Raw genomic sequence first — 13,323 nt, 5'->3', positions numbered from 1 at the left:
ATCTTTCCACTCCCACCCCAAACCTATGAGCCTTGTTCTTGATTCCCCTACTCTGTGTATAAGACTGTGCATTCACCCCTATATATTCCTCTCATGATCCCGTACACCTGTATAAGATCATCCCTCATCCCCTGCACTGAAAGGAATATAGTCTGAGCTTGGAGACCTATAGCTCAGACCCTCAAACTATAGTCGGGCAAGCAAGGACTATATTCCTTGCATAGGCCCTCTAGTCCTGGCAACATCCTCAAATTTCTCTGCATGGTTTCCAGTTTAACAACATCCTTCCTACAGCTGGGCGACCAAAACTGAACACAATACCCCAAATGTGGCCTCACCTACAATTTGTACAACTGTAAGATAATATCCCAACTTCTGTACTCATTGCCCTGACTGATGAATGCTAATATACCGAAAGCCTCCTTGACCACACTATTGACCTGTGATGCCACTTTCATTGAGCTATGTATCTGCACTCGTGGATTCCTCTGCTCTACAACACTCCCCAGGGCCCTGCCATTAACTGTGAAGTTCCTGCCCTAGTTAGACTTCCCAAAATTCAACACCTCGCAGTTATCTGCATTAAACTCTATTAACCGTTTCACTGCCCACTTACTAGCTGTAAAATTAAGAAGAATGGAACAAGATAAAAGATGATCAGAACAGGGACACTCGAGTTATCCACCTCTATAATAGTCAATTGAATTAATAAATTCACCACAAACAAAGCCATACAGAAAGTTCCACAAATAAATTCCATTGCCTTATCTTTTTTCTATGAAGCTCAACTTCCCAATTTGTTGGAATGAGTGCAAAAAACTCAGTTAGACCATGGTAGTCATACAGGCCAACTCACTGCCAATGTCATCAGCCAAGCTCATGCAAGCACAAATGTAACAAAATACTGTTAGAAGTGTTTGTTAGAATTCTTCTAAAGCAGAACGTTTTGCCTTTATGTCTCAAAAGGGCAAGCAGAAATGCAGCATACGTACCATGAGTGATATTGAGTTCGTTGCCAACTGCCAAACTCCACACTTTCCCTCGGACACTCGGAGGTATACCCTGCCACCACAGTTCCCGCACCTTCCGTGTATTTCGACTAAGTATATGAGAAACAAACGGAAAAAGATATGTAACTATCACAATTTGATACTAATTATTGTATGGGTGAACCATCAACTGGACAGATGCCACACTTACATCGTCTCCCAGTTGGGAAGAATATCTGTGTTCCAAATAATCATGGCATGAGCAATGTTTTCTTCCTGACGGAATCGCTCCTTCATAATTTTTTTTCTTTTCTGTGCTTCTTTTACCTCTAATCAAGATTCCAAAAATATATTTCAGTTACAGTTCACAAGTTACAAATGACCAGCAATCAAACCTGCCTCGATTCATATTTGAGGTGGCAGAGAAGTCATTTATTTTCAGAACTTTGACAATTGCCTCCAAGGTCACCGGAGACAGATATATAGTTCCTACCCTTGAAAGGCTCCTCCCACATGTTGCCTTCTCATCACCCCTACCACCACTCACACCAACCTTGCCTCCATAAACACTTTAATTTGGTATCCTAGAACTTGCTGGTGAAACTCAATTTGTGATATTGTATATATTTGTTCGTTACAATAATAGTTAACAAAGCGTAGCCAAGGAGCGAAAAAGACTACAAAAAATAGTAAACACTGCCCAGTCCATCATCGGCTCTGACCTCCCTACCATCGAGGAGATCTATCGCAGTCACTGCCTCAAAAAGGCTGGCAGTATCATCAAGGACCCACATCATCTTGGCCACACACTCATCTCCCCACTACCTTCAGGTAGAAGGTACAGGAGCCTGAAGACTGCAACGTCCAGGTTCAGAAACATAGAAACATAGAAACATAGAAATTAGGTGCAGGAGTAGGCCATTCGGCCCTTCGAGCCTGCACCGCCATTCAATATGATCATGGCTGATCATCCAACTCAGTATCCCGTACCTGCCTTCTCTCCATACCCTCTGATCCCCTTAGCCACAAGGGCCACATCTAACTCCCTCTTAAATATAGCCAATGAACTGGCCTCGACTACCCTCTGTGGCAGGGAATTCCAGTGATTCACCACTCTCTGTGTGAAAAAAGTTCTTCTCATCTCGGTTTTAAAGGATTTCCCCCTTATCCTTAAGCTGTGACCCCTTGTCCTGGACTTCCCCAACATCGGGAGCAATCTTCCTGCATCTAGCCTGTCCAACCCCTTAAGAAACAGCTTCTCCCCCACAGCCATCAGGCTATTGAACTCAAACAAAACTCTGAACATTAATAGCCCATTATCTGTTTATTTGCACTTTATCTGTTTAATTTATTGATGTGTGTATATAATTATACAATGGTATATGGACACACTGATCTGTTCTGTATTTATGCTTTCTATATTCTGTTGTGCTGAAGCAAAGCAAGAATTTCATTGTCCTATCTGGGACACATGACAATAAACTCTCTTGATCCTTGAACTTATAGATTGTAAAAAATACAAAATAGGTTAATTTTCAGCACAAGAACAGTTCTCCCCAAACATTTTGTTTGAAGAACAAGGAATAAATGTCACTATATCACAGATGCCAGAACATGCAGCCTAGAACAAAATGAGGTAACTAACTGGAGCACCTCGTTTCTTTGCTTCTGCCACCATTTCATCATATTCTTGTCTGTGCCTTTGAGCTTCCTCAGCTGATTTAGCAGGTAGGTGCCTGTAAAAAAGATAGTTTTATTGTAAATATGGGTGTAAAAGTTTCATTATCAAATAGTAAAATCAAAGCACAGAAAAATCATCAATTTTACCATTTACTTGTGCTAAAATCCATTCAAAATCATGTTTTCATAGTTTCTGCTAATAGAAATCTACCCAACAAAAGTAACAACTGACATTTGAATCCATGTAGTGATGTTAGACAAATATATTTATTGAATGACTGAATTTCCCCAGCACCATCAAACCTAGTTTTACCTCCCCAGCCCGTGGTTTGACACCAAACACAACTGCCCTGGCAGACCCATTGCTTCTGCCTGCTCCTACCCAACATGAAATGATTTCTACATTCCTCGACTCCATCCTATACCTCCTGGTCCAATCCCTCCCAACCCAAGACCAAGACACCTCACATACCCTTTGTCTCTTCACTTACTTCTATTTTCCAGGCCCACGTTCCCTCATCTGTACTATGGACATTCAGTCACTCGACACCTCCAACCCCAACAGGAAGGCCTTAAAGCCCTTCCTCGACCTCCGAACCAGCCAATTTCCGTCTACTAACACTCTCTTCCATCTAGTGGAGCTGGATCTCGCCCTTAATAACTTCTCCTTCCACTTCTCTCGCTTCCTTAAAAAAAAAGGCGTAGCTATGGGCACTCATATGGGCCCCAGTTACGCCTGGCTCTTTGTAGGGAACGTTGAACAATCCCAGTTCCGGGCGTACACTGACCCAATCCCCAAACTTCATTTCCATTACATTGACGACTGCATCGGTGCTACCTCCTGCACCCATGCAGAACTCATGGACTTCATTCACTTTACTAACAATTTCCATCCTGCTATCAAATTTACTTGGACCATCTGCGACACCTCCTTCCCCTTTCTAGATTTCACAGTCTCGATCACAGGAGATAGACTATCGACTTTCATCGATTATAAACCTACCGACACCCACAACTATCTCGACTACACTTCTTCCCACCCTGCCCCTTGCAAAGACTTTATCTCCAAATTTCTTCGTCCATGCCGTATCTGCACCCAAGATGAGTGTTCCATACCAGGACATCAGAGCTGTCCTCATTCTTTAAGGAAAGGAATCCACCATAGATGAGGCCCTCGCATGTCTCCTCGGTACCCCGCAGCTCTGCTCTTGCTCCCCCTTCCCCCAGTCGCAACAGGGACATAGTCCCTCTGGTCCTCTCCTTCCACCCCATCAGCCATCGCATACAGTGGATAATTCTTCAACATTTTCACCACCTCCAAAGGGATCCCACCATTAGTCACATTTTCCCATCTCCACCCCTTTCCGTTTTCCGCAGAGACCATTCCCTCTGCAACTCGCTGGTTAACTCCTTCCTTCCCACCCAACCCGTCCCCTTCTTATATACCTTCCCCTGCAATCGTAGGTGATGCAACACCTGTCCCTTTACCTCCTCCCTCGACTATGTCCAAGGACCCTGACAGTCCTTTCAGGTGAGGCAGAGATTCGCTTGCACCTCCTCCAACCTCATCTAATTTATCTATATAGGCGAGACAAAGTGCAGACTGGGTGATCGTTTCTCTGAACACATTCGCTCAGTCCACCTTTGCCCACTGCGATCTCCTGGCTGCCCTTCTCATTCCCAAACTGACCTTTCTCTCCTGGACCTCCTCCATTGTCAAATGCAAATTGGAGGAACAGCACCATATATTTCGCTTGGGCAGCTTACAACCCAGCGGTATGAATATTGATTTCTTTAACTTCAAGCATCCCCTCTCTCTTCGTCCATTGCCCACCACAATTATTGTACCATTTCACTGTTATCCTGTAGTTTCATTGTATGGATAACTCATTATCACCTCCTCCACAGCCAACAATGGTCCACCACCTTTCCTAGATCTTTGCTTTTTGCACATCTTTCACTCATTTGTTCTATTTACTGTCTATATCTCTTGTTTCCCTTTCCCCCGACTCTCAGTTTGAAAAAGGGTCTCGACCCAAAACATCACTTATTACTTTTGTCCAGAGATGATGCCGGACACGCTGAGTTAGCTCGTAGCTAACTCGCCACGTAACACCACGTAGCTCGGAGGCTCCAGCTGCAGCCGCAGGTCCGGTGGACTGTCGGGACCGTCCGGGTGGAGAGACCGCTTTCCGGAGCTCCCGCAACGCGACTTCTCTAGCCCGTGTCGCGGGGTTGGAACGACCCGGAGCGGGGCCGTACATCGCCCGGCGCGGCTTCATGGCCGTGGGACATTCCAGCGCCCGCCGGGGGCTCCAACTTTGTGACATTTAGACCGGGAGCGGGGCCGTACATTGCCCCGCACGGCCTAAAATGGCCGTGGGACTCACCATCGCCCGCCTGGGGCTTGGACATCGGGAGAGAAATGGAGAACAGGGGAGAGAAAATACTTTGCCTTCCATCACAGTGGGTTCACTGTGATGGATGTTTTTGTAAATTGAATTGTGTGTATGTCTGTAGGAAATTGTCTGTTTGTATGGCTGTGGAAACGGAGTTTCGTTTGAGCCTCATTGAGGTTCAAATGACATGTAATAAATATTGATTGATATTGATTGATTGGTTACTCCAGGTTTTTGTGTCTATCTTTGGTGTAAACCAGCATCTGCAGTTCCTTCCTACACATTTATTGAATTCGGTTTTTTTTTAATCCAGAGAACATAATAAAGGGCCTGACCTACTGTACGAGCTAATTCAAGAGTTCTCCCAAGTTTCCCCTGATTTGAACTCGGGGAATTACGGTAATAGCCGCTCGTAGCTACTCGGGGCTCTCGTGGACATTTTTCAACGTTGAAAAATCTTCACGAGTCTTCACGAACTTACCGCGTTTTCCCGAGAAGCTGCCGTTAGCATTACGAGCCGCTAAGAGACGTCCTGAGCTCCGACAATTCGCACCCCTTCACGACAATCTTGACCTAAAGCATCACCTATCCGTATTCTTGACCTAAAGCATCACCTATCCATATTCCCTGCAGACGCTGCCTGACCCACTGAGTCACACCAGCACTTTTTTTTGTAAAGAAGCATTTGCAGTTCCCTGTGCTTCTAATTAAAACCATCATGTTGAAATATTTACATTAACCTTTGTGACAAAATTACTGAATGATAAAAACAAAAGTGACACGGGAAGAAATTCTCGCGTATTCTCACATATGTTTCGTTTAGAAAGATTGGGCTTTTGCGGAATGCAAAGCAAGCAAGCAAAAAACCTAATTGATCAGTCTGATTGAAAATAGTCCTGAGGCTTTCGATATGGACATTAAAAACAAGAGGCTAAAAGCCTGTCCCACTGTACGAGTTCAAGAGTTCTCCCGAGTTTGCCCTGATTCGAACTCGGAGATTTACGGTAACGGCCGCTCGTAGGTACTCGGGGCTCTCGTGGACATTTTTTAACATGTTGAAAATTCTTCACGAGTCTTCCCGAGCTTACCGTGTTTCCCCGAGTACCTGCCGTTAGTGCTACGAGCCACTAAGAGACTCCGACGTACCCGAGCTCCAACGAACCCGCTACGTACATTCTGCGTGCTTACCACGAGTGATTTTTTCAAAACTCGGGAGAGCTCTTGAATGAACTCGTACAGTGGGACAGGGCTTTAACTAAGGAGAAGGTAGATAGGCACAAAAAGCTTGAGTAACTCAGCGGGTCAGACAGCATATCTGGAGCAAGAAGGTAAGGCAGCTCAAGGTTCAAGGATGGAATATATGTTTGGAGTCAGAAAATGCAGGCGTGACACTAAATGTATCTGTATTTGTCAAGGAGAAGGACATGGGGACAGGGAGATCAGCGTTGCAAATACTCATATATTAGGGCAGTTTGAGATCAACAAGGTGGTGGTGTTGCGGGCTGTTGGAGAACATCAAGGTGGATAAATCTCCAGAGCCTGATGAGATCTATCCCAAGTGAATGAGAGATGCAAGAGAGGAGTTGCAGGGGTCTTGACAAAGATCTTTGTATCATCTCTCGCGACAAATGAGGTACCGGAGGACTGGAGAGTAGCCAATGCTGTTCCTTTGTTTCAGGAAAATAGCGATAATCCAGAAATTATAAACCAGTGAGCTGCACAGATAGTTGGAAAGCCATTGGAGATAAATTTTCTGGGTAAGATTTGCTCTCATTTAGCAGAGATAGGCCCATGAATATGCAGGCAATGGAGGGATAGGGAGCATGTGCAGGCTGAGGAGATTAGTTTAACTTGGCATTGTGTTCAGCACAATAAGGTGGGTCGAAGGGCCTGTTCCTGTGCTGTGCTATTTTATGTTCTATTTTTCTGTTCTATTCATCAAATAAATTGAAGGAAGAAGATAGTACGTAACAGAACTCAAATTCAGATTTAAAATAATCCCTTACATTTTCTTGTGCTGAAAAGAATGATCTGCTTCAACGACAAAACCGCCGGCTTATTGCCATTAGATTTATCACAATACGATTGAAAATACTGCTGTGATCTAAAAGCTTAATATTAAAATACTACGGTTTGCTATCTTTAACAAATTGGGCTTTCTACATTAGATATTTAATTGCCCTCCCCCCACTTCACCCTCCTCCTCACCTCCCCTCCCCCCTTCCTCTCCCCTCCTTCCCCCCCTCTCTCTCCCCCCCCTCCCCCCATGCATCAAAAATGATCACCTAGCCTTTGAGGAAATACACTCAAGTTATTCACACTCTACTTTTCCTGTCAACGGTGGCATTGAAAATGCAAATATTTATTCAGACCAGCTAGCAAACAGTCTATTATTTAAATTACTTGGATTGACTGCATGATGCAGAATAGTTTTCTATTAAAATACTGCACAGTTGTAGCAAGATCAAGTCTCAACCAAATTTCACAATGAAAATACATGTTTTAAAAAATATATATTTTGAAACTGAACTGAAACAAAAGCAATGAATTGTTACATGCACAAAACAGTGCAAGGTGTTGGTGAGACCATGCGTAAAGTGCTGTGTGCAAATCTGGTCACCTAGCTATAGGAAGGATGCCATTAAGATGGAAATGGTACAAAAAAGATTCACACAGATGTTACGGGGCATGGAGGGCTTGAGCTATAAGGAGGGACTTGATGAAGATGGGACTTTTTTTTCTTGGAGCGCAGGAGCCGGAAGAGTGACCTTATAGATGTATACAAGATCATGAGGGGAATAGATAAGGCAAATAAATGGTCACTGTATTATTCCTTGGATAGGGGTGTCAAAAACTAAATGGCAGAAATTTAAGGTTTAGAGACGACCTATGGGGCAACTTTTTCTTATTACGCAGAGGATCGCGGGTATGTGGAACGAGCTGCCAAAGGAAGGTGTAGACATGCATACATGCTTAACAGATATTTAGACAGGTACAAGGATTGGAATAGTTTAGGGAGATACTATCTAAACGCAGGCAAATGGAACTATTTCAGGTAGGCAAGTTAGTACAAATGAGACAGGTCAATGGGCCAGGCTTCTGCTCTGCATAACTATGACAAACAAATTTACTGGCTGCCATGTCATGTGGATAAAATGTGAATACATCGCTAGCTTGTACTTAATCACATTTTTGAAACTTGCAGCGACGGGTCACGCAGCCAGAAGGTTTCCCAACAGGCTGTGGCTGTGATCTCGATGCCTCCCGGATCGCTGCGTAGAAGCCCGGGTCGGGTGAAACGGCCGACGGAGCCTGCAGCTGGGGCCCGGGTCGGCACCATGGAGGCGTGAAGTGGGGCGTCGACAACGGTGAGGCCTCGCGACGATGGGACCTTGGCGGTGGTGAAGCCTCGCGGCGGTGGCGATGCCTCACGGGTCAACCCGCGGTCGATGGTCGATGAGAGCGCGGCGGACCGCCATGATGGGGGAGGGGCAGAACTATGGAGGACCCGGCGTGGGGGAACAAAAGGGGGAGCCGGCGTGCTTTGTAACTTTGTCAGTACCGTAGGTGGCCGCTATTTGTATATTGTGTATGCAGCAAAGAATCTCACTGTGCCCAGTCACGTGACAAGAAGTATTTCTATTCCTAAAACAAGATGACAAGCGGCAAACCAATTAACCTTCATGTTGGATTCAAGTAGCATTATAATTTCTCATTTCCCGGAATTGTTAATTCCGTCTCTTTCTCTTCATAGATGCTGCCTGAATTGCTGGGTATTTCCAACAAGTTCAGTTCTAAGTTGCACTCTTTCACTCGTGTGGGATCGTGCGTATGCATCGCATGATTTTGCTGGTTTGTATGAAATACAAAGCATTTCATTATCTTCTGCTACTACTGCAGTTTTCGTGACAATTTTCCTCATTCTATTGAATGTTGATAAAATACCTCTCAATCCTTGGAGCTAAGCTCTCCTTTGGGTAAAAGCCCTCGGGATTTGGAAGGGTTTAGGAGGCAAGGAATTATTGGCTGATGCCATTGGCAATAAATCCTCAAAACAGATTCATTATTGTTTTTAGGTACAAGTGGTCCAAATGGTTTATAATTTTTGCCTACAAAAATATAGGCTTAAAAAAAAAATCACTTTTGTTTTCATTTGTTGCACGAGAAGCGTTCATAGCTTTTATGGATACATCTTAGATTGCATAAATTTGGGTTAACTATGACAGCATTTCCTGTAACTCCGAAAGACAAGAAATATCAATATCCTTATACACATTTTGTTGGGTGAAATAATAACTTATTTTCAAAATACTGGAGTAACTCAGCAAGTCAGGCAGTATCTCTCGAGAACATAGATAGATAGGTTATTTCAGGTCAGGACGCTTCTTCACTGATCGGGGTGCGGGGGGGGGGGGGGGGGGGAAGCACTAGTGGGGGAACTGGTGGGGGCAGTAAAAAGCCTGGCAAGTCATTGGCGGATACAGGTGAGCGGGGTTTGTTAGGCAGTTGGATGGACAAAGGCTAGAGATTAAAAGACAAATAATGTCAGATAAGGACAGAAGTGGTGTGAATTATGAAACCAGAGGAAATATTTTTTTTTGTAGACTAGCATCTGTAGTACTTTGAATCTCTAACTTATTTTCAATTTGAGAGTTTACAGAAGCAAAAATATTGTGTTAAGTATTAACACAAGAAGTTAAGTATTGTGTTAAGTATTAAACTATTACTAAAACTCTCATCTTGACCACTTGTTTGCTTATTTTGTTTTTAATTTGCGCATAAACGGTACGCTTTATCGCTAGGATTTCTTCGCCACCTTACTCACCATTCTCCTCTCCTCCAAGCGCACCAAATTTTGTTCCGACCGGTGGAATTATACATAAGTTATGAAGGTGAGATCAGCAGATTGGTCTTCTCGCCTGTCAGTCACCATGAAAGTAATGCCCCTTCCGTCACCCACAAGTGCTGATTTAGTTCGTAAGAGTGGAGTCGGGAAAGTCGCTGTGTGGAGTCGGGAAAGTCGCTGTGTGGAATCGGGAGGTGCTGTGTGATGCCGCGGCCAGTGAGTCGAGTCCGTCCCCCCGCACACCCCCCTTTCCCCCGTCCCACACCCCCCCTTCCCGCTCCCCCTCCCCACACACACCCCCTTCCTCCCTCATCTCCAGACACACCCCCTCCCCCCCACACCCACACCCCACCTTTACCCCTCCCCCCAAACCCCCCCACCACCCTCTCCCCCACACCACCCCCCCTCCCTCACACCACCCCACCTCCCACACACCACCCCACCTTTCCCACACCACCCCCCCTCCCACACACCACCCCACCTCCCACACACCACCCCACCTCTCCCACACCACCCCCCCTCCCCCCCACGCATTGGGGAATGGGTTGCATTGGGGGACTCCCGTGTGACTGGGACCCAACGGGTCCCACTTAGTCTAGTAATATATAAAAGCTCCAGCAAGTTCATTTATACATCAATCTTGTCTGCCTTCATTTAAAACATTGTGTTCCACTAATGTGTTTAATTTCTGTTTAGGCTCTCTATGAACGTAATCTAACATTGTTTTTGATGATGTGTGAAGAATAGAAAAGAACATCACCAAGAATGTGCATCTCAAGTATACTTCTCAAGGCAGGCAGAAGCAGCATCAAAGATGTTTTGTCTTCTTACATAACCATAACATAACTCTGGATAAAATGAGGCAATAACGCGTCACTGAGCTACTTGTTCCACGTAATATATGCAAACATGCAAGTGGGATTCCTCCTGGCAGCGAGCAGTGCAGCCGGGAATGTTCCCGGAGAGCGGCACGGCCGGGAGCATTCCCGGCGAGCGTGGCCAAACCCTCTAGTAGGCCCGGTTTGTCGGAACACACGCCGCAAGATCTTTGCCGACATCTTTAACCTGTCACTTCAACAATTTGTATAGGAAGGAACTGCAGATGCTGGCTTACACCAAAGATAAGACACAAAATGCTGGAGTAACTCAGTGGGTCAGACAGCATCTATTGTCCACATCCACGACAAGTAAACCTCTATCATTCTCGTCCCTGAGAAAAGTGACAATTGACTAACAGCTCTAATATTGACTATAATAAAGTGCCCTAAAAGATTAGTTATGGGCACAGCTACACCAGGGACTCTGGAGGACACCATGTCAAGAGGTAGAGGGAGAGGGAGGGGGGGGGGGCGGGGGGGGGGGGGAGGGGGGGAGAGGGAGAGGGAGAGGGATCAAATGCTACAAATGTTCACACATTGATTGCCCACATCTATTCTCAGAAAGTTGGACTGAATGGTAGCAGAATTGAATTCTGTATGGGTGCAATATATCTTAATGCTGTGAATGAAAGGGAATAGAAGGTAGTAATTGGTGAACTAAACCACTCACTGTACATGATAACAAACTTACGCTGGTCGATCTTCCAGGATCAATGCAGTCGTGGACAGTGGCTCAAATTCAAGATTACGTCGGCGTTGGAGTGGAATCTTGGTCATTCGGCCAGTTCGGGCTTCATATTCCTATTTTCAGCAAAAAGAGCAAATGAACACAAACATACTTCTAACAATTAAAGACTAATTGGACAGATTAGAATGCATTCGCCCACCCCATCAACATAAAATGAAATAGAAAGAACAGCTGATAGATTGAACAAATCTGCAATTGTTCAAAGAATAGTTTCTGACAGTCAATTAAAATCAACAGTTCAGTTTTAAGGTCACATATTTTCCAATGGTAAAGCACCGTTATATCATTAATAATAATATTTCTTGGAAGTTAATAGTCATCATCCATACAAGTATACTTATTTGAAATGTAAATCACCCAATTTACTATAGCACCGCAATTAATTCTAGTTTAGACGTTAGAACGGTAAAGGAAAAAAAGACACAGTATCAAACCCGTTACAGTAACCTCTCCACACCTACTTACCCAGCTCATATATTTTGTGATAATGATTACTTGTTTGATGTTTTGTTTGCAACAATAAAACTGAAAATCGCATCAAACGTCACTGGAAGCAGCACAACTCTTTTGATCAATCATGAATCATCTATGTATAATGGCCTTTGAGATATTTTAAAGCAATAATTTGTGGACTAATTCAAACAAAAATCTGACATATTCAACAAAATACTTTTCTCCCATTTATTTCCCAGTAACTTATTCTTGTGCACACCCATCAACACCGACTGCCGAGAACTAGGAGGGACCTAGCGGCCACCGTGAATGCAGACCCGGTGGGCCTGTTCGCAACTGCAAAGAAAGGTCCGGTGGGTCACTACGTGCGGGAGGAAGGAGGTGGTGATTATGGACACGAGGAGTGGAACAGTAGGAGAGGGACCGAACCGGAGTATTGCCTCCATGCCTTCACCATCAGCTGTAGGAGGTGTCCCCCGGGACCCGGGCGATGAGATGGGCGTCGGGTCGCGGGCCTGCAGCAGCAGCCTGGGGCCTACCTGGTCTTCCAACATGTGCACCGCACTTTAGACTTTTTCTTTGTAAATTGAGCCAAAATATGGCATCTGTGCATTTGTTGGTTGTGCAACAGGGTTTCCCTGTGCTGTGCACACGTGACAATTAAGAATCATTGAACCATTATTTGTCTGCCATATTACAATGTACTAAGACAAATCCCACCAAACTGAACTGTAAGAACTCATATTTACATTGAATTAAAAACTATTGTAAATGGAATTAGTTAAGTACAAACTAATTTAAAATCAGAATTGTTTATTGTCATTTGAACATAAGTTTATGACTGCAGAAACGTAATTTAGTTTGAACTTCCATGTTCAAATGACAATAATCTGATTCTGATTAAAGCCTGAGCAGTCCATAATTGGATTTGTATAATAATATTGATAATAATAATTTTCAAAGTATTTTGTCTGAATAACTAAGCTAAAAATTAGATTTATGTGTAAAGTGCCTACTTTTGGAAAAACATTTTCAGGAATCGCCAAAACTATTGTCCTGAATCTTAGGAAACTCTTTGCACTATGCAAGGCTACATATTGGTGATTCTAACAATGGCAAAATTTGTGCTATCACGCCCACTGAATGATACATTTGCTCAGAGATTTTGCATGCATATTTCATTGATTTAATGTATGATTTAAATGTCAACTTCTACCCCATTTATAAAATGTAAAATACAATTACAAATTTAAATTTACATGATTCATTCCATTTCTAAAAGAGTAATCCACAAACCATTTTTAAAAACGTTCATGGAGCATCTTCATGC

General features: G+C 44.0%; 1 protein-coding gene across 2 annotated transcripts in view; it reads right to left on the bottom strand.

The window, feature by feature from the left end:
• The window catches only part of tbc1d12 (TBC1 domain family member 12), a 96,085-nt gene that overhangs the window by 23,640 nt on the left and 59,122 nt on the right, over positions 1–13,323 (bottom strand). For both annotated transcript variants that reach the window (XM_033033577.1, XM_033033579.1), the window contains 4 exons: positions 11,484–11,593; positions 2,643–2,725; positions 1,201–1,318; positions 993–1,099 (listed from right to left, as the gene is read on the bottom strand). In XM_033033577.1, the coding sequence (XP_032889468.1) occupies positions 993–1,099; positions 1,201–1,318; positions 2,643–2,725; positions 11,484–11,593 (418 nt within the window). The remainder of the gene's footprint in view (positions 1–992; positions 1,100–1,200; positions 1,319–2,642; positions 2,726–11,483; positions 11,594–13,323) is intronic.

The sequence above is a fragment of the Amblyraja radiata genome, chromosome 15, assembly GCF_010909765.2.
Source record: "Amblyraja radiata isolate CabotCenter1 chromosome 15, sAmbRad1.1.pri, whole genome shotgun sequence".
In the NCBI taxonomy this organism is placed as follows: Eukaryota; Metazoa; Chordata; class Chondrichthyes; order Rajiformes; family Rajidae; genus Amblyraja; species Amblyraja radiata.
This window is presented reverse-complemented; position numbering and strand designations above follow the sequence as displayed.